This window comes from Procambarus clarkii, chromosome 19 (assembly GCF_040958095.1).
Source record: "Procambarus clarkii isolate CNS0578487 chromosome 19, FALCON_Pclarkii_2.0, whole genome shotgun sequence".
NCBI classification, from domain to species: Eukaryota; Metazoa; Arthropoda; class Malacostraca; order Decapoda; family Cambaridae; genus Procambarus; species Procambarus clarkii.
In genome coordinates this window covers 25,448,496-25,471,228 of record NC_091168.1, presented here as the reverse complement: position 1 = coordinate 25,471,228, position 22,733 = coordinate 25,448,496, and the positions used below count along the sequence as shown (strand labels likewise).

Below are 22,733 nucleotides of genomic sequence, written 5' to 3'. Positions count from 1 at the left end.
AGGTGTTAATGTCGCGTTCTACAAGACACTATAAAAGTATCTGCAAAAGTGATGCATATAGGAAGAACAATTCTTACATGATGGCAGATGGAACAATTTGATTCTTCAGGTGTAAGGACCTCTGTCTTCACTTGTCGGTCAATGCGTGCAGTACTGGAGCTTCGACCACGGCCTCGTCCACGCCGTGCACGGCCACCTGCATGGGTCATCATATGGAGCCGCAATTTATCTGGCAGAAGAATAACACACGTAAATGGAATAAATACAGTAGTAGAAAATTTAAGATTTAAATAGGAAAAACTAAATGAATAAACATAACTGAAGTAAGTGGAAAGTTATAATGCAATCTAAAAATGAGAGACTGCAGGAGAAAGCTAATCTGTGCATAAAAAAATCAGTGTTGAATGTAATGAAATGCCATTTTCTTAGTGAGCCCTGAAGGCTCCCTAGAAATATACTTTATTAAATTGCAGCTCTTATACTGCACAAATCTGGCAACTCTGAAGAGAGAACAGTACTTACCAGGTCTGCTAAATTCCTTCTGGCACCCAACAGTAGACCTAAAAGGACACTTGAATTTTTTGGCTTCGTGGATCAGCATGTGACGCTTCAATTTATCTCGGCGGTTGAAGGCAGTCTTACATAAGTGGCACTCAAAAGGCTTCTCTCCAGTGTGTATTAATTGGTGCAACTTTAAGGAGTATTCGGATTTAAATTCCTTAGAACATTGCTGCAACACAAGAAAAAATTTACATACATACACACACACATATATATATATATATATACAATATACATAGGAAAAAAAAAGCGTTGAATGTAATGAAACACCAATTTCTGGGTGAACCCCGGAGGCTCCCCTGATGCTAACCGAACTGATATGCGCTATATTAGTTTGAGGTCATCAGTCGCAAGAGTCCTTATGCCTACTGGGGACCATGACCCAGAACCTGGCCCTCTCAGAGAGGCACAGGAAGCAATGGCCTATGAGCACTTTACATTTAAATTATGTTACAATTGCCATCGACTGGGGAAGGACCCAGAAAGGTAGGCAAATCAAAACAAACCACTGTCGGGTTAACATTTGCAATCTATATCCTAAAAGATAAAAATAACTCCCCCTAGAACGAAACCAAACAATCGCCACTTCATGGCGATTGTTTGGTTTACCATTCCTGCTCGTCACCCCCTACCCCAGCCAGGTATATGTGACCTTGGGGCACCTGTCGAGGCCATCTGTCTCTTCATTGTCTTGAAACCTGCCGTGCTGCCACCTCCCGGGTAAGTCCCTTCTTTTACCTATCTTTGAATAGGTAGCTTCAGGAAGCCATTGGGGCTCCCCACAGAAAACTAGCATCGAATGCAATAAAACGGCTGTTTCTGGGTGAGCCCCGGAGGTTCCCTGACACTCTCCTTCCCTTCGGTCGGCGGTTTTCATCGTTCACGAACTAGAGTGGTGGGCTAGCTGCTCCCCCTCCTCCCTTATGGGGAGGGGGTAGAATTAAAGAGCGGGAATGCTAGTTGCATGAAGTGTTGATTGATTGGGTTCTTTTCAGGAGAGTTATTTTGAGCTTCTAAGCTGTAGATTGCACAGCTCAACCAGACAGTGGTCTGTTTTGATTTGTCTATCTTTCTGGGCCCTTCTCCAGTCAATGGATGGCAATTATGACAAACTTTACATTTAAAGTGCTCATAGGCCATTGCTCCCTCTACCCCTCCCCTGGAGAGAGGGGGGGGGGCGGGTAGGTTCTAGCGCATGGTCCCCGGTAGGCATGAAGACTCCTGTGACTGATGACCCCAAACTAATACTGAATAGCACTTATCAATTCGGTTAGCTTCAGGGAGCTGACGGGGTTCCCCACAGAAAATGAATAATTACACAACATAAATCTTTTTTATTCCCCATTGAAGTGCCAAAATATTAATAATAGTTAACCTGTGAGATTTGAAGCATGTTGCATGATTTAATTTACCTGTTGAAAACAGGTACAAAACAAGTACTCTACATTAGGATTTTGCTGCTAAAAGATCCATTATCACAGTAAAAGTCTATCTAAATCTTTGTCTACCTTCCAATACATTTTTCTGTCTAAAACCTGCTTATATATTCATTAATATCTTTAGATGTGATATCCTGAATTACAAACGTACCAGGCAGTGCCCACTAAGAAAGAAAGTACACGTATAAATAAAATGATGCCTGTCTCTCCAACTTTTGGGGGCTTGGTAAACCTTCCATCTTGGAGTTGGAGAACCTTTTATCAAGTCTAATCCTGCATCCATAGCAAAGGTGAACTGACTAGCTCTTCTGTCAAATATAATACTGTACATACAGCACAGGTAAATTGGCTGGCTCTCCTACCAAATCTAGTACAACATAGATGAACCGATTGGTTCTTCTACCACAACTACAGAAAAATGGTACTGTACTCACAGCTCATGTAAATAGACAAGGTTTTTACCAAATCTAATATTTACAGTACTGGTGACCAGACCCACGTTCTACCAAATTTAAAATAACACAAGTGAACAAACTGGTTGCACTATACACTTATGTAAATTCAATACTTACAGCACAGGTGAATAAATTGACTGTTCCATGAACGTGCAAATGACGGCGCAGCAATCGTTCTGATGTGAATATTTTTCCACACTGTTTGCAAGGATAATGATGAGAAGATGTACGCAGATGATGCTCTAATGCTTCTGCACTTGCATATTTGTTCATACACTTCGTACATCGAAAATAGCTGAAAAGTTCAATAAAATCTGTGGTCTCTGATATGCCATAATTTATAGACAGTACAATAAATAATCTAATATTCAAGAATCAGACACCTGCCAGAACTAACAGTAAAAAGTCAACTAACTGTGGTGCCAAATTATGAATGATGTACTGGATGAAAAACTAAAAATTATCCATGTATTGTATGGATATTTCATATGCCATACAACAACCATATTTCCAGTGTATAGTGCAAGATAATGAGTTAATCTCACCCACCCATACACAACGTACCCTGATACATGGGATTATGAAATGAAGTTACATGGGATTATGAAATGAAGTTGTGTCATTAACCAAGGGGGATATAAAACAGGACGTTATAACAATAGGAAAAGGACTTTCCCTGAAACGGCAATCAAAAGGGAGAGGAAAATACAGTACAGCAGCAAAGTGTGACAGCACGAGTGTTGCTAAGTAAGACCTAACAATGATCAAAAGGAAAATCCCATAACTAATTGTTAAACACATCATATAAAATCACTAATTAGAATAGGTCCTCACCTTGGACCTATAGCTTTCTTTGATTGAGGGTACACCGAGTGTTCATACTGGTGATAGCCGAGAGTATTGAGAGAGGAGAACACCTTCGAGCAAGTATGGCAGCGATACTGCAGGTCACGGTCGTGTGTCCGGATGTGGTCCAGAAAGGAGTCCAAGTCATCAAAGGCCAGCTCACAATTTTTTTGGATACATTTATACACCTGCAAGGCAAATAAAGATGTAATTAAGCCTGCGATTAATTTTTGTGAGAGTATAAATGGAAAACCCATCCACATTTCTGCAGAGCATGAATACTCCTCCACCCTCATGACTGGATGGCAAGAGTTGGGACTAGCATCATTCACCGATTCTAAAGTAAAGAAAATATAAATTTTCTTTTAGTACTGTCCTTCCATTTGCATTTTTAAATCATATGATTAGTGTTTTTTCTTACATATAGACTACAGGCACAGTTTATTAGCAAAATACATTACAGTAAAAGTGTAATTACCTAAGTGTAGTTACAGGATGAGAGCTACGCTCGTGGTGTCCCGCCTTCCCAGCACTCTTTGTCATATAACGCTTTGAAACTACTGACGGTCTTGGCCTCCACCACCACCTCACTTAACTTGTTCCAACCGTCTACCACTCTATTTGCGAAGGTGAATTTTCTTATATTTCTTCGGCATCTGTGTTTAGCTAGTTTAAATCTATGACCTCTTGTTCTTGAAGTGCCAGGTCTCAGGAAATCTTCCCTGTCGATTTTATCAATTCCTGTTACTATTTTGTATGTAGTGATCATATCACCTCTTTTTCTTCTGTCTTCTAGTTTTGGCATGTTTAATGCTTCTAACCTCTCCTCGTAGCTCTTACCCTTCAGTTCTGGGAGCCACTTAGTAGCATGTCTTTGCACCTTTTCCAGTTTGTTGATGTGCTTCTTAAGATATGGGCACCACACAACAGCTGCATATTCTAGCTTTGGCACAACAAAAGTCATGAACAATTTCTTTACTATATCGCCATCCATGTATTTAAATGCAATTCTGAAGTTAGAAAGCATAGCATAGGCTCCGTGCACAATATTCTTTATGTGGTCCTCAGGTGATAGTTTTCTATCTAGAACCACCCCTAGATCTCTTTCTTTATCAGAATTCTTTAAAGATTTCTCACATAATATATAGGTTGTGTGGGGTCTATGTTCTCCTATTCCACATTCCATAACATGACATTTATTAACATTAAATTCCATTTGCCAGGTGGTGCTCCATCTACTTATTTTGTCCAGGTCTTCTTGAAGGGCATGACAATCGTCTAAATTTCTTATCCTTCCTATTATCTTAGCATCATCAGCAAACATGTTCATATAATTCTGTATACCAACTGGTAGATCATTTATGTACACAATAAACATCACTGGTGCAAGAACTGAACCCTGTGGTACTCCACTTGTGACATTTCTCCATTCCGATACATTGCCTCTGATTACTGCCCTCATTTTTCTATCAGTCAGAAAATTTTTCATCCATGATAGAAGCTTGCCTGTCACCCCTCCAATATTTTCCAGTTTCCAGAACAACCTCTTATGTGGAACTCTGTCGAAAGCCTTTTTTAGGTCCAGATAGATGCAGTCAACCCAACCATCTCTTTCCTGTAATATCTCTGTGGCTCGATCATAGAAACTGAGTAAATTCGATACACAGGATCTTCCAGATCGAAAACCATACTGTCTGCCTGATATTATATCATTTCTCTCTAGGTGTTCTACCCATTTAGTTTTGATTAGTTTTTCCAATACTTTCACTATTACACTTGTCAATGATACAGGTCTATAATTGAGGGGGGTCTTCCCTGCTGCCACTTTTGTAGATTGAAACTATGTTAGCCTGTTTCCACACGTCTGCTACGATTCCTGTACACAGGGATGCCTGAAAGATCAGGTGAAGTGGAATGCTGAGCTCAGATGCACATTCTCTCAGAACCCATAGTGAAACGCCATCTGCTGCTTTGTTCTTACCGAGCTCCTTGAGCATTTTTTCAACTTCGTTTCTAGTCACCTCTATGTGCTTTATGTTGTTCTCTGGAATTCTTATTGTATCTGGTTCCCTAAAGATTTCATTTTGTACAAACACACTTTGGAACTTTTCGTTTAGCATTTCACACATTTCCTTTTCATCTTCCGTGAATCTATTTCCCATTTTCAACCTCTGAATATTATCCTTTGCCTGCAATTTGTTGTTTATGAATTTATAGAATAGACCTGGTTCTGTTTTACATTTGTCTGCAATCCCTTTTCAAAATTTCTTTCTGCCTCTCTCCTCACTGCCGTGTAGTTGTTTCTCACATCTTTGTATCGCTGGTATGTTTGGGGGTTCGGCCTCTTCCTGTATAGATTCCATTTTTGTGTCTTTTGGTCTCTAGCCCTCTCGCAATTTCTATTGAACCAATCCTGTTTCCTAGTTCTGCATCTCTGTTTTGGTATAAATTTTTTTGTGCCTTTATCATATATTTCACAAAACTTGACATACATCTCATTCACTTCCTTGCCTAGCATCAAGTCTGTCCAATTATACTCACTAAAAAAATTTCTAAGGTCACCATAATGTCCTCTCCTGAAATTGTGCATTAGTGACTGGACTTATTGTAAAATGTATTAAAATTACACAAAGCAAACGTACAATTTAGATAAGGCAAACATGCCACATGGTACTGGACTTTGAAATAATATGAAGGGAACTGTTTATAATTTTAGTGTGCGAGATGGGGAAATTGTTATATATTTAATAATGTAATAATGAGTTTTGTTTCAGAATCTTTTATTAACAGATCGTTCATCATTTAGAAAAGAAATGTAAACTTATAATTACTATTATAACCCATGATCCAGCTGATGGATGCAGACACATGATAAAGGTCCGGACCACAAAGGTCCGAGGGAACCTCGACTGTGCTCTCTGACTGTTCTGGGTCACTGATGCACCAACTGCTCTGCTCTCACTGATTTTGCCCTAGGCTTTAACCACTGCACTGCGCAAAGCACCTTTAGGCGCTCCAAGAGCTGTGCTATTTTTATTTTAAATAGGCTATATTTTAATGTTTTTTAATGTTTTCATTACTCTTTGTGTTTTGAAATGAAAATGGTTGAGTTTGAAAACATTTTGACATTAACTTTACCTGAACATTTATAAAAACAACAAAAATATGTCCTTGACAATTGCACTAAGAAGTTTTTGCCAAAAACAGGTGTGCAGTGCAGTGGATAAACCTCCTTTTATCCGAGTTTACTTGCCTTCTAGCAAGCCAAACCATCAAGTATGGTCCATGGGCTGAGAAAAGCTTCGCCTGTCTACACCTTTCCTACTCTTTAATTTAACCTAACCATTACCTAACCTAACCATAAGAGAAAATTTTGTGTTATATACATGGTATGCATGAGGCGTGACATTACTATGATTTCATTATTTGAATCCTGGCACAGGTTTTGAATCCCATTAAAATCATCCCCTACTGACATGATTCAAGCCAAACCCATCCTTATAGACACCAGCTAAAACAACAACTGGGTTGTCATAGAATAGCAACTCCTTGTCATGCAGGTTAGCAAACATCTTCAAGTAATCACAAGTATGACTGTCAAACAGAGCACACGCCATTCTCAAACCTAACCATAAGAGATAAGAGATAAAAACCTCATACACCTTTCTACTGTACCCTTACATAGTCACCCACCATCATCCATCCACTCTTTCAACATCCAATAACATGAAATCAACATAAAAAAAAAACACAAACACACACACACGGTGTAAACAAGTTATCAGTTGTGTGATTCCTCAGGGTCCACTAAATGAACATGCTTGTGAGTGTGCCATTCCTTAAAACTGACCGGAGAGGGTATGATTGGGCTGTGTCAATTAATGAGTATTGTATGAGCTCTGTTATCCAAAGGCTGCTGAACTGAATACAGTACAGTATAGTATTTGGGCTATCTGGCCAAAATCGCATCCAGATAATTTTCTGACCTATATCCTGACCTTCACTATATCCAGACAGAAATCAAGATTATCAGAAATTAGGTTACATAAATTTTCAGGAACTACAGTATCAAACAAGATGAACTACATCAAGGTAGACTGAAGTTTCTTTATAAATAAAAAATATAAATTATGAGTGTGTGGAAATTTGAATTATACTGGTTGCGGTATACAACAAATTGCAAATACAGTATGGTCATTTTTGGACTTCCCTTGTAAGGATTCCGCTTATCCAAATAAGTGAGCCGAGACAGTATTTTCACCTATGTGAGATGTGGGTGTTCACGGGGTGGATGGCAGAGAACTGAATTAATACAGAATTCAAATGAACAGCTGGCAAAGGCATCTGATGGGTTATGTCTGGTGAAGTCATGGTTGGTGGAGTCATGGTTGGTGGATTGATGTTTGGTTGATTTATGTAATCATGTTTCTGTAACTAAATGTGAATTAATGTATAATAAATTGTGAGAAAAAGGTTAGGTCTGCTATTTCCCCTTAACATTACATCTGTTATTAATTACATCCATTCCAGAAAGCTAATGCTAACTAAAAAATACTCAGTAATATCATTAAAGTAAAGAGGAAGATAACCATGTAGGCTGTGGGTTGCAATGAGGGTGGTTGTGTCCCAGCCACACAACGTGCTCCTAGTGTACAGGAGGTTGCTAAGATTTCCACCAATACCCGCAGCTCACTAGATTAATTGACACAAGGATTTCCCTTATATTTGAAGGGTGACTGAAGTCAAATTCTTTTGTGCACTTAACTTCATTTAATTCATAATTCATTGTGTCTGGGGACAGACAAATAGTTAATTCATACAGAAAATATTAGGCTTATAATGAAGCCCCCAACCATCCTTCCAGGGTTGAATTACTAACGTTTCACTAGGATACAACCCCACAACAAGCTGACTAACCCTTGGGTACCTACTTACTGCTAGATGGACAGAGGCTTTAGGCAATGTGCCCAACCATTTCTGCCCCACCTGGGATTCAAACCCGGAATTCCTGACCGAGTCAAGAACAAATCTGACTGCACTACTGGACCTTAAATGATTTAACTAATTTAATTGAATTATTTAACTAATCATTCGGATTTGGTAAATATTCAAATTCAATAACAGTTTGAGTTTCATTTACTTAGCATCAGTAACAGTAATGCAGTTATTTTATTTTAGCAGAATGTAAAGTAACTCAAATATTTTGTATATTTTTGGATCTTTTAATTCACTTAAGTTTTAGTAGTAAAGTAATTAATGGTAAGGAAGGTTTGGATTCAAATGGGGTTATGTAACCTGTGAGCTTAAGTGATTTTATGTTAAAGATAAAGACCCGAAGTAAATTTATTCCCAGTATAATTGTGCTTATGAGCATAATTCTGAATCAACATAATGCAATACACACAAACCACAGGATGCTTATACTTGGGATTTTTTTATTAATAATAAATCACATTTTAAAGCTATCTAATAGTTAGTGATCATGAAATGAGAAACACCTGGTTGTGTATGAACTTTATCTGGAGATGGTGGTTTGCCTGCTGGCACCTTATCAAAACCTCTTACAGGTGCAACATTATCTCAAAAATCTCCTGTCAACTTAGTATGACTTTATAGCATTCTTGGCATTTTGTGTTCTCTTCAATCATCATTATGTAGCTTATGAACTGCAATAAAAACTTTTGTAATATAAATATAATAAAGCAGTTAAGAGGACAAAACAGTCTCACAAACCTGACAATTACAAGGGAAGGCTGGCGGCAGACCAGACAGTCACCACGCAAGACTGGCCACAGGCCAGGTGGCGTACATTAAACAACTCTCAAAATCATCAATAGGTAATAAACAGGCAAACAAAAATTCACCTTCTGATGAGCATGAAGTTTCATGTGAGTGCGCAGCTCAACATAGCTGTCAAGGGAATGTCCACAGAACTGGCATACGTATGAATCATCCACCAGCACCTCTTCTTTCAACACACCCTCCTCTAAAAGGTCAATTTGAGGTACCATCTGTTGCACAAATACCAGAATTAGTCCATTTTGGAAAAAACTAAGTACAGTATTATCACTGTATACAGTACTATATACATAATGACTGGCAACTAGGAAAAGGCCTTTATTCATATACTGTACTGTATTATATTACAGTACTGATTTAATTATATTACACATTTTGCCCATTTAAATTTGAATGTTAACAAATTTCTCACTTATTAAAAAGCAATTCTAAAATTTGAATACAAAACATACTGCTAAACAGATTTTCCAACACATTAGTACACTCCTAGTTTTTTATGACAATATGTTCCCAGATATCCCACTCAACGGCAAATGTGTTACTTTGTTAAGGCTCTTTGGGTAAAAAACAGTGTTGAATAATGAAATGCTATTTTCTGGGCAAGTCCCAGAGGCTTCCTGGAGATTACTGGGCTGATATGCATATATTAGACCGTGGCAACAGTCCTTCGAATGGAGTTCTAATGACTATCGAGAACCACGAGCCAGAACCTGGTCCCCTCAGAGAGGCACAAGGAGCAATGGCTTATAGAACCCCCCCCCCTGTGGTTGCAACCATTCTATGTCTGCCATTGACCGGATTAGGCACCCAGAAAGGTAGGCATCCCAAAACAGACCCCAACTGGTGAAACATTGCTCCTGAAAGCCGAACTGCTAAGCAGAACTCCCCAATCTGAAAATAAAAACAAGCAAATAAGCGTGACATTACATCTGCCGCCGTGCCGCCTGTTTGCACAACTCCCCCCTCCCCGGGAGGGAAAAAGGGGGCTTCAGACTCCCACGGGGTGTGACGTCATGCTTGCTTGTTTGCTAGTTTTCAGATTGGGTGTATTGCATAGCAGTTCGACTTGTGGTAGCAATGTTTCACCAGTTGGGGTCTGTTTTGGGACACCTACCTTTCTGGGTGCCTAACCCAGTTGATGGCAAACAGAATGCTTCCAACCACAGGGGGGGAGGGGGAGAGGTTTCTATAAGCCAGTGCTCCTCGTGACTATCTGAGGAGGGGGCCAGGTTCTGGCTCGTGTCCCCAGTAGGTATTAGAACTCCATTCGAAGGACTGTTGCCACGGTCTAATATATGCATATCAGCCCAGTAAGCTCTGAGGAGACGGAGGGGCTCTCCACAGAAAACCAGCATTGAATGTAATGACACCCCATTTTCTGAGTTGAGACCCAGAGGCTCCCTGAAGCTAACAGACTAATATAGCATATATCAGTCTGTTAGCTTCAGGGAGCAGATGGGGCTTCCCTCAGAAAAGGAAACAATATATTTCAAGAACTAAGATTTTACTGCACAAAAAATATGACCAAGTGCAGATGAAAAGTCATAAATACGAAGACAGTCCACCAATTTAAAATATGGCTGAAAAAATTCTACAGGAATAATGAGGGTGAACTGTGACAAGCACTTTGCTTCCTGTTCCAATCAAGGCAGCTACAGATGATGGTCGTCAGGTAAATTAAGGTGTAAAAAAATATATAGGTTTAGATGAGATGAGTAAATGCTAATTTGGAGAGATTTGTGGAACATGTTTCTGGGTGGCATTATGGATGTGGGGATAGTGTATCAATATAGGTGTTGGGGAGACAAATGTATGTATGGGTGTGGTTGGATACAAATGGAAGCTGCCTCACCTAGGCCAATTAGCCTTCTGCAGTTTTGTTCATTCTGAGGTTCTTGTGTTGTTGCATTTGCAATTGATATGGAGCTATTGTACTGTACTTGGTTTTAGTGAACGAGCACTACTGTATAGGTTTCCAAGGCACCAGTGTTCAGCCACGTAAATTTTTGGCAATAAATTCACCTTTCTAGGCACCATTCTCCATGCCAGTCTTCAATTTGAAGAATAGAGGTCTTTCCAAAAATAATATATAATAAATATTAAATAATATTGTACTATGATAATATTAAATAAAAATTTTAAGATTCCTGTTTCAAATTTATGTTCCAAGTGTTTCTCTTTAGGTAATAAAAATAATTTGTTTTACCAGGGACAGAATGCCTCTGTATATAATTTTTTTGTTGGGAGCAGGTGGCCTGTATATACTGTATATATATACTTAAGGCTTATATTGAGGTACAGTACCTCCAAGGTCAAATGAATGTTAGTTGCGCAACCCCACAACAGATGACCAACTCCTGGGTACCTATTTAATGCTAAGTGAACAGAGGAAATAGGTGAAAGGAAATGTGCTCAACCATTTCTGCCCGACCAGGAAATCAAACCTGGGAGTCTCGATTGCGAGTTGAGAATGAAGTCAATCCTACTACGTGTTATTTTATTATTTTTTTTTTCCAAGAGTTCATGTCATACTGTACAGTATTTGTAATTTTGTTTTACTGGATTGTATCTGGATGGGGTTCTAGGAGTTGTTCTACTCTCCAAGCCCAGCCCAGGGCCAGGGTTGACTTGTGAGAGCTTGGTCTAACAGGCTGTTGCTTGGAGCGGCCCGCAGACCCACATATCCACCACAGCCCAGTTGGTCTGGCACTTCTTGAAGAAAACTATCCAGTTTTCTCCTTAAGACATCCAAGTTTGTTCCAGCAATATTCCTCATGCTCGCTGGGAGGATATTGAACCGTGGACCTCTGATATTTATACAGTGTTCACTGTGACTATGGCATCTATGCTCTTCACTGGTGCTATTCTGCATTTCCTCCCATATCGCTCACTCCAGTATGTTGTTATTTTACTGTGTAGATTTGGAACCTGGCCCTCCAGTATTATCCATGTGTACTGTATATTATTTGATACCTCTCTCGTCTCTTTTCTAGGGAGTACATTTGGAGAGCTTCGAGATGATCCCAATAATTTACGTGCTTTATTGTGTTTATGTATGCCGTATACGTTCTCTATATTCCCTCTACAGTATTCCAGTAATCTTTTCTGCTCTGAAGGGGAAAATGAGTATTGAGCATTACTAAAGTTGGGACAGCACAAGTGATTTGAATAGTAAAATCATTGTGATGTGATGGTATACCCTGCAACTGAAGAGTTAAGAGACTTTTATAGGCACAGATGACCGAGCACCAGTGACTAGCACTTGCATTCAGCCAAGTGCTGACACCCTTACCCCTATAAAAATTTGCTTTATGTATAAATATATAAATTAATACATGGCATTACTTACATCTATGGTTGATGAAGACATCATAAGTTTCTTAATTGGATCTTTCGGTAAAGTGTCACTAAGAGAGCCAGAGGGCCACACCCGATGAGTAGCCATATGCTTCTTCACATTGCTTTTCTGTGTGAAGGCTCTGCCACACACAATGCACTGGAATGGCTTCTCTCCAGTATGTGAACGAATGTGTTGCTGAAGATCAAAGTTCTTGCTAAATTCCTTGGCACAAAAGGGGCATCTGTGCTTTGGCTGGTAAAGGAGATAATTTACTTTTTTTACACACAACTTACACTAGTCAGGTAATTGATTTAAATATAAACTGACATTTATTAAGATGTTAAGTGGACATAAACATAAATATGGTATTCACATTTAAAATACCGTAACAGCCTGGAATATAATCAATAGTAAATAAGTTTTCAGCATACAATATTTTGCATTAGCAACACACCTTCAGTTTCAGGGGTTCATTTTTGCTTGGTGCTGTCTTCGCCATTCCACCATGGAAGAACTCATGATTGTAGCAAGCAATATCATCTCTCTCTTCAGACATTTCCTCATGATCTGGATCTTCATCATTACAACCTTCTCCACCCTCACTACCATCTACATCAACCATTGTGGTTAGTGTCTGGGGTGATGCTAAGTTTGAGCCAACATCCTGGAAATATCAATATATATATAATGGTACAGTCAGACAGACAGAAAGATAAAGAGATAGAGACAGTGTGTGAGAGAGACTGAGATAGAGAGAATATGTAATTACCAAAGTGTAGTAACAGGATGACAGCTACACTTGTGATACCCTCTCTTTCCAGTACTCTGTCATATGATGCTTTGAAAATACTGATAGTTTTGACATCCACCACCTCTCAAATTCTCGTGTATTTGTTGAGACCCACAAGTAAATGAAAAGATCTTTTATACCAATAAGGGAAGTCAGACTGAGGAAGTGAGGATGGGTGGTGACTGGACACGAAGGGTAGATCCTTAAACACCATCTGTAACATGTCAGAACCTAATTAAAGGCCTGCAGAACGTTCCCGCACCCCCTGCCATAAGCGGAGCCTACCAAGAAAGGGCAAGCAAAAGGTCTGCGATCGCCATAGTTCACTCTCCCCAAAATGGGAAGATCGTGTTCAGTTAAACCAGAAAAGGCAACAAGGGCAAGATTAATACCTGGTATTCACAAAGAAAAGAGTGACTGGTTCTCTTCCCTAAACAGGAGCCTGAGAAGAAAAATCCACGAAACCATTTTTCCTGCAAAGGACAGAAGTAGGCTTCAGCAGACTTTTTAACAGCTTGAAGGACACCCACTGCAACTTCTTATCAGGTAAACTATAATAGCTACACATTCAAATACACATACACTTAGTTCGAGCTCAAATTTACTAGATCAAAAGATTCTTAAATTTTGATTGATCTGTTTGCACCTACATTTTGTGGCACAAAAATATATGTACATACATACATACATATACATATATATATACTAGTATATTTTGGTAGCAGTCTTTCCTGTAGACATATATTATTAAATATGACCGAAAAAGTAAGATTAATAATTCTAACACGAATTTTCTCAATCTTTCGTACATTTATTTTCACTGTTGGAGGTAATTCAAAAATCAATTCTCCAAAATTCATTTTTATTTCTAGTCTGACGCGACACTTGAGCGCGTTTCGTAAAACTTATTACATTTTCAAAGACTTTACACATACTGTACACAACTGAATAGAACTTACGTAAGTTCTATTCAGTTGTGTATGTGTAAAGTCTTTGAAAATGTAATAAGTTTTACGAAACGCGCTCAAGTGTCGCGTCAGACTAGAAATAAAAATGAATTTTGGAGAATTGATTTTTGAATTACCTCCAACAGTGAAAAAGAAATGTACGAAAGATTGAGAAAATTCGTGTTAGAATTATTAATCTTACTTTTTCGGTCATATTTAATAATATATATATATATATACATATTATATATATATATATATATATATATATATATATATATATATATATATATATATATATATATATATATATAAAGCTCATACCTATTAGGCCAAGTTACCTAACAAGCTGAATTTTCCTGAAATTATATGTTTTCCCAATTTTGTTATTATGGAATGAAAACTTTCCATAGCATTATATATGATTTGAATTTTGTTAAGAGTTTAAAACTAACAAAGAAATTTATCAAACCTAACCAAACCTTCTTATTTGCTTAGCTAAACGAACTTGGGGGTTCAGTTTCTGAACCAATTATGTGCCTTGGTAACCCTTTACATCACCGCCCAAGGGATAGGTATGGGGGTGCATAGTAAAGAAAAGCTAACTAACCTATCCAAAGCTAACAATCATGTCAGTAACTCAGTTCTTAATATATATACAAATATTAATTGGAATACTGTATGCCAATTTGAAAACAAAAAAGCATTTGAAAATAACAAAAATAACTCTGCCTGTTTGGCAAATCAGGCCTTGTATACTAGGCCAAGTAGAACAGTTCTGGCTATTAGATACAACATATATATATATATATATATATATATATATATATATATATATATATATATATTATATATATATATATATATATATATATATATATATATATACACACCTGCACACACACACACACACGTGTATATAAATTACCTGAAATATTTCAAGATAAAAATTACAACTCACTGATAACATCTGCAGAATAACACTCCTGATAACGAAAAAATTTAAAACTCACAAGGGGAGTAGTAATAGTGGTGGTGGTAGTGAGCAATGGGGAAACTGCTGATGACAAGGTTTTATTGCTGCTGGAAACGGGCAGAAAGTTGGCTGTCTGCAACCCCCCTGGCAGTGGCAATACCTGAGGAACAAAACTATAATTACTATTTCAACATTGGTGTTCACTTAACGTTGGTTCTGAGGTTTTCTCATACAATATGTTGAAGCCCATCTATCGTATAGAAGATAACTACATGCAGAGCGTAAGTCATAATACCGTGGATGAAACAAATATCGTAACCACACACACACCAACCAACAGTAAATTAGTTACTGTGTAGAAGTAAAAGCAGTCAATTAAATAGTTACCAACAGTAAATTAGTACAAAACACTGCAGATAGAAGTCTATAATAATTTTCAGGAGTTTAGAAAAGGAAATATCATCTAGTGTGGACAGGGCAGCAGAAGAGATGAAAATCATAAGAGAAAATAGTAGGTCTAAAAGAAGGCCTCAATTCAAAGGAAAATGTCTGTTTTAGGAGGACAGGAAAATATGAGAAAAAAATTGCCCCTTTAGGGTGACATTTAATGGAGTGAAACAAATGACAGAAGTGCTTTAGATATGCCAGGAAATTGCAGAGTAATGAGGTTGGCAAACTTTGGTCATTAAGACAAGACCTCTCAAAGTCCTTTCTGTTCAGCAAGGAAAAGCTGAACACAAACCTCGATGAAGCCAATTTCTAAATGGGAATAGAAATGAAGAAGAAATAAACAATTTCTACAGTGTTATGGACTGGAAAGCTAGTGAAATGGTAAATAAAAACACAGCAACAAAATCATTAGAGGAAGGGGGGTGTGAAGGACTAAGGAAAAGGGAACATGTTCCTGAAAATTGCATATTCCAACACGGATGGAGTGAGAAAAAAAAATACTGGAACCAAGAGATATAATTCAGCTTAAGGTCCCAGATATTGTCATACTAACAGAGAAGAAACTTGAAGAAAATATTTTAAATGAGGTTGTATTCTCAATGGGCTACTCAAATTGGAGACGTGACAAAACAAGGAAAGGGGGGAAGGGAGGAGTTGCTGTGCTGGTGAAAGAACACCTGAAGGTAAGAGTTAATAATTGAAAACTGTCAAGTAGTTGACATATTGGCAGTGCAGGTCTGGAATCAGGATGATAAATAGATAATCGTAAATGCTTACAGCCCATCAGCAAGCAACACGCGGACAAAGGAGAAACTGGATGACAAACAAGAGGGCTTCATAATGGTCATGAGAGAATTTGTAGAAAGGGCAGATAGATACACCAACAAGTCACGATTGTTGGTACTGGGCGGATTTCAACTTGAAAGTAACAGACTAGGAGGCCAATGAAGCAAGAACGGAGGACATTTCGACAGGAAGATTTGTAAACCTCATTTTGGAGACATTCATGTATCAACATGTCAAGCAGTCCACGAGAATAAAGGAAGGGGATGTTCTGTCAATACTGGATCTAAAAAAAAAAAAAAAAAAAAAAACGACCGACCGACCGAACGAACGACCGAACTAACGAGAGAGAGAGAGAGAGAGAGAGAGAGAGAGAGAGAGAGAGAGAGAGAGAGAGAGAGAGAGAGAGAGAGAGAGAGAGAGAGAGAGAGAGAGAGAGAGAGAGAGAGAGAGAGAGAGAGAGAGAGAGAGAGAGAGAGAGAGAGAGAGAGAGAGAGAGAGAGAGAAGCAGCAGCCAAGGAGGGAGCCAGGATGGCAGTCAGGGTGGGAGCCAGGGTGGGAGCCAGGGTGGGAGCCAGGGTGGGAGCCAGGGTGGGAGCCAGGGTGGGAGCCAGGGTGGAGGCCAGGGTGGGAGCATGCATGTGAGCGGAATCCAAGAGGAAACAGTGGAGGCTAGATACTATACATGTACATTAAATATAAATACTTGTATGATAAAACCCAAGGATTTGGGGAGGCATTACCAAAGCCAACCAGAGACTGGGTCCAGGAGCCAGAACTTCATCTCCACAAGGATAAGTCAGTAGTCAAGCGAGTACACTATTGGCATTTTAAATGGATGTTTTAATGGCAATAGGGTGAAGGATGTTTTAATGGCAATAGGGTGAAAGATTATTAATGAAAATAAAACAAGTATATTAGAAGCACAATAATATTCACCTGAGCAGTTTCAATGGTAAATGGAAGTAGTTCTGCTTCATTGACAATAATGGTACCAGGAGAAGGCAAGCCACCACTGCTATATGCTGTAGATACCTGGGAAATGTGAGTAAACATATCATACAACTAGAAACCAAGAATTAATGCATTACAGTACAAATATCCTAAATATATATACTGTATTTTGTACCTAATAGCCAGAATGCAGTACTTTTCCTACTAAGCAATGCCCAATTTGCCTAATAGGCAGAGTGATTTTCATTATTTTCAAAAAATGATTCCAATTGGTTTATTGGAATTATTATTATATTATATCAAGAACATGAATTACCGACTTAGTCATGTTAGTTTATGTAAGGTTATGATAGGTTAGGTAGGTTTGCTCATACTGTACTTCTTTATTAGTTTTAACTAAAAAAAAATTATTCATGTATAATGTAAAGTTATCATTTCGAAAGATTTTTTTTTAGAAAAAATAAAATTTTAGGAAAACTCTGCTTATTAGGCAAACTGGACCTTGAATAGTAGGCCAAGTAGTGCATTCTGATTATTAGGTACAACATAAATACAGTGGGGCCTCGACATAATCTGTTCCCAGAGACGGGTTTGTAAGATGAAAATTTGTAAGTCGAAACGAATTTTCCCATAAGAAATAATATAAATTGAATTAATCTGTTCCACACCCCCAAAAATATTAACTTAAAAATACATTTAATACCAAATAACGCTACAATACAGTATATATATCTTACCTTGAATGAGGACTCACGTTGGCATATGGAAGACGGTGAGGAAAGGTGCTAGTCTTTAGAAGGGGAGTCCCCTTCCATTATAACATCAGGCAGTGACGACTTTTCTGGGGTACTCTCTCTCTCTCTCTCTCTCTTACGTTTTGCCTGCATACCACTAGGATCTGTTTGTGGCTCACTGCTGGTTTTCCTCACTAAAAACCTGTCTAGTGACACTTTTTTTTCCCTACATTGTAACACTTGTCTGAAGTGAGAATCACATTGACATTAATTTTAAAAAGGTTAACACAACAGTCTGCTACAGCTTTATTTGGGTGACACTTTTCAGCAAAACTTTGAAATTCTTCCCATACTGCACACATTTTCTTATTAAATGCGGAAGGGACATCCTCTACTCTAAATCAACAACCCTCATGCCATTTTTCATGTTTACGAATTATCTCTTGTTTTTCCTCTATAGTCATCCTCCATATGTTTTCTTAGATTGAACCTTACCACTGACTTTCTTGGGACCCATGATGTGATATATAATAATTACTTTTATGTTCAAAAAACAAAAAAGCACAAAAATACTTAAATTCTTTACAAGCGCGATCGTCACTAAGCAGGCGGCTCCGGTAAACTGAGGTGGGGTCGGCCGTGCCACCAGGAACAGGCGCTCGGTGACCCAAACGCGTATCAACAAAGGTCGTTAGCCGACAACAGTCTTGATTTAAATAGAGTTGCATTTTCCAACAAAATTTACGTCGTAACTCAAAAAATTTGTATTCGTAACAACTTATATATATCATTACAATTAAGTACTGCCTGGAACTTTATTACTTGCTTTAAGACTGCTCTATATACTAACTACAGTACTATAATTAAACAACTACAGTTGCATCTTTTTTTTTTAAATTTGCTTAGCTAATGAACACACATTGCCCGAGCCTGTTGCGTGACAATACATGCCAAAATCTGAATCTAGATCATCATTGCCCTATCTCACTTAGCCAATTGTAGAAGCTCAGGAACTAAGCCCAATAAATGTCTCTGGACACTTTCCACCATGGCTCACAGGATGGGTTTTGGATGAAAAATAAATGAGCTGAAATAAACATTGTTTTTTTAGACTAAGTTAGACACACTTCAAGAAAACTCACTTGTGTTTGTTGTGGTTGAACTTGTAAGTGAATTTGGCCGGCAAGAGATGGACTTTCACTTTCAAAGCTTCCATGGTCTGTTGGTGAAGAATGAGGAGGTCCCTGTGTTGCTTGAAGTGTATGCACCACTCCATTTTTACCTGTATTAATAAATATCCTAATTAATTTTTGGGGAGGATAGATTTTGTGTGGGTAGAAAATATGCACCTAATACTTTAATATTTCTTGGGTTTGCAAGTATCCTTATTTGCAAACTGCCAAGAGCAAACAAAATCGTGAGGTTGATTCAAAGTACTGTTATTCAATCAACGTTTCAGTTATTCTCAAAGAAAATATGTTATACAAAATTTCAAGTTTTCTTCTTTGAGCAGTTTTTCATAAAGGTGGTTCATTCTTTATATCTGCATAATGGTAACATTCAAATCACAGAAAAAATATTAACCTTACATTGGAAAATACATTCCAAAATTGTAGAAACCTTAAACTGACATATGTTGGGTACAACAAATATAAGCAAGTACCCTAAATGTAATCTTTGGAAATGAGATGAGAGAGAATCTGTATTATACAGTACTGTACAGTGAAACCTACATATTCAAAATCAAGGCCAGGCCACACACCTTAAATATCAAGGTTTCCAAATCATAATTTCTGCCATTTTTAGCTTTTAACTGTGGTATTTTTTACTGCAAAGATTATAATGTATTTTTACATAAATAGTGTACTGTATAAGCAATGAATTTTAAATATACAAAATATTAAAACTGATATAAACTTAATTGTTCAGGCTTTCTGGTTGTGTGTAAGATTACACACTAGGATGTAAGGAACTTACAACCATGGTGTAATCCAGTGCCAGAATTCATCAAGCACTTCTGTGTCTAATTATGAAACCCATACATCTTTCCTCACTCATGGCAGCTTAGTCTGTATTTACTAAACAGTTTAAGTGCTTTGAAACCTCACAACCTCAGGATATTATTATTGGAGACAAAGTGCTTCGGAGGTCATAAACTGTTTATTAAATATAAACTAAGCTACCACTATTGAGGAAACATGTATACATTTCTTAAGTGGAAACTTAATTAACTGTTTGATGAATTCAGGCTCAGATCATCAAGGCTTTCAGAGTATCAAGGTTCCATTGTGCAATAATGTATGGTTTTCCATTGTTAAGGTACCTTTTTCAGGTTGGTCTGTTAGAACTACAGTACAGTACTGAGGTTCCCATAGACCAACACCTTACCTTCCCTGGAATGCAACTCATATCAGTTGCCTAACTTCCAGGTACAGTACCTATTTACTGTTCAAACATCTTGTTCTGCCTAGGGATCACTCCTGGGACCTTTCAGTTATGAACCTACTGTGCCAACTACCGAGCCAAAGGAAAATACTTGAAAGGCTGAGAGAAAAATCCCCAATAAAATTAACTAACTAGAGAAAGAGACAGTAGAATATGAAGAAAACAGCCAGTTAAACAGAGGGGGTGCCGTAAGTACAACTCGAGGGGTCAGCAAGTCTTCAACCTTCTACTAAAAAATAAAAAATAATGCCTATATAATTATACATATTTTTGGAACCAAGACAAAAGTTTTCAAGAGGAAACTAGGTAAGTTGCCACAAAGTTCTTGATCAGCTGAGTTATGATGGCCATGTGGCTCCAAAGGCAACAGACATAGGCAGTTTTATTTATCAGGAAAGCCTGGTCTTAGACCAGGTTGCATTTAAAGACACTTTACAACTGGTTAAATCAATCACAGGAACTTACTTGAACAATGATCACGTTTATGAACCATGAAAATATCAAGAGATGAAAACTGCTTCTTGCATCTCCCACACTGGAAGACATCGTCATCATCCAGAGATACTCCCTCACCTGCAAAACATTCAAAGAAAGAAATCTTAAACTTTAACGTAAAAGAGAGAACATTCGTTTTTTACATACACTGTATTTGGATACTAATATCATTAAGAAAGTAAATTTGTAATATTAAAAATTTACTTTCTATCCAAATGATTTAAGCTAGACTCCAATGTATGTGTTTTTATTAAAGAAAAGGTTAAACAAGAATAGTGAGCATATTATCACCAACAATTATTATTACTACATAAGATGCACTATCTGCTAGTGCATTTACAATACCCACTGCATATTTTGTGTAGAAAGAACTACACAATGGCATTGCTCATTTATCCTTAAATATTCTAGTATAATCTAACAATTAATAAATATTACAATATATAGTTTGACCAATTTAAACACTTTCCAGTTAGCACAATGTTCTCTCATCCTGTTGATCAGGAAAATATACAGTACACCTAAATTAATCAAGCAAATCTAGAACTAAATAGACTGCAACAGGTACAATAAAAAAGTATAACAGCAGATACAAACATTATCAATAATCCAAACTCCGGAACTGAAAAAACAAGTGCTATGAGGAGAGGTTAGAGGTGTTAAATATACCAAAGCTAGAAGATAGAAGAGGAGATATGATCACTACTTACAAAATAGTAACAGGACTCAACAAAACAAGAGGGGACAGGTTTAAACCGAGGAAACAAAGCTGCCAAAAAAACCTTAGAAAGTTCACTTTTGCAAATAGTGGTAGATGGATGGAACAAGGGAGGTGGTGGTGGTGGCCAAAACCGTCAGTAGTTTCAAGGCGTCCTATGACAGTACTGGGAAGACAGGATATCATAAGCATTGCTCTCATCCTGTAACTACACGGCTAACTACACAAACATTCTGTATCAGGTAGAGAGAGTGAAGCAATTAGCACAGATATGACATACAACACAATATTATACAGTGAAATATCTCCGAAATAAAGCTCCAGTTCACTAAAACTTAAGAAGCAGAAGAATGCCTCGCCAAACATGAAATTGTGATCAGTTGCAAATGAAAAAATAATGGTAGAATTCGAGTGAAACAAGGCCACATACAGTATTCACTAGAAAGAAAGGCATTGCCAAAATCCTTTAACAAATTTGTAAAATATTAGGTAATGACACACAAAAGATTTAAATTTTTTTAGATGATTTGGTATTGAAATATGCAAAAAGGTGTACTGTATTCTAAGAGTTGTACTAAAAAATACAAATTTTGGGCACAAAATAACGAAACTAGCAAATGTTCAAACACAGTAGAGATTTGGAACAAATAGTTCCTTTCATGCAAGAATCCACTATGTATTAGTGCCTGTAATCACAATTACAATACTGTACATTATTTCCTTGGAGTAGCCCATAATGACTTAAGAACGGTTAAAAATTGAGTATTACAAAAACTTACTTATTGTTGCATTTGTGATGGCAGAGGAGAGCTGAGCACATTGGTGGCTAGTAGATGTGGCAGTTGGAGAGCCTCCGGCAATAGTAACAGTACTTTGGATTAAATCAGGGGCATCCAAGAGCTGTTGCACCGTGAGCCCCGCCGAACCCTCTAATGTTACTCCTGAGACAAGAGAATGTTACATGTTAAACAAGTCCTATGTGGTATTTACTTGGTAATGCT

General features: G+C 37.7%; 1 protein-coding gene across 5 annotated transcripts in view; it reads right to left on the bottom strand.

The window, feature by feature from the left end:
• LOC123757579 (zinc finger protein 341) overlaps window positions 1-22,733 on the bottom strand; it is a 42,137-nt gene that overhangs the window by 16,079 nt on the left and 3,325 nt on the right. For all 5 annotated transcript variants that reach the window (XM_045741344.2, XM_045741345.2, XM_045741347.2 and 2 more), the window contains exons 2-14: window positions 22,512-22,673; window positions 20,985-21,092; window positions 19,217-19,356; window positions 17,326-17,421; window positions 15,191-15,313; window positions 13,623-13,703; window positions 12,895-13,104; window positions 12,450-12,692; window positions 9,166-9,312; window positions 3,290-3,489; window positions 2,573-2,750; window positions 523-730; window positions 78-229 (exon numbers count right to left, since the gene is read on the bottom strand). In XM_045741344.2, coding sequence (XP_045597300.1) covers window positions 78-229; window positions 523-730; window positions 2,573-2,750; window positions 3,290-3,489; window positions 9,166-9,312; window positions 12,450-12,692; window positions 12,895-13,104; window positions 13,623-13,703; window positions 15,191-15,313; window positions 17,326-17,421; window positions 19,217-19,356; window positions 20,985-21,092; window positions 22,512-22,673 — 2,048 coding nt within the window. The remainder of the gene's footprint in view (window positions 1-77; window positions 230-522; window positions 731-2,572; window positions 2,751-3,289; window positions 3,490-9,165; window positions 9,313-12,449; window positions 12,693-12,894; window positions 13,105-13,622; window positions 13,704-15,190; window positions 15,314-17,325; window positions 17,422-19,216; window positions 19,357-20,984; window positions 21,093-22,511; window positions 22,674-22,733) is intronic.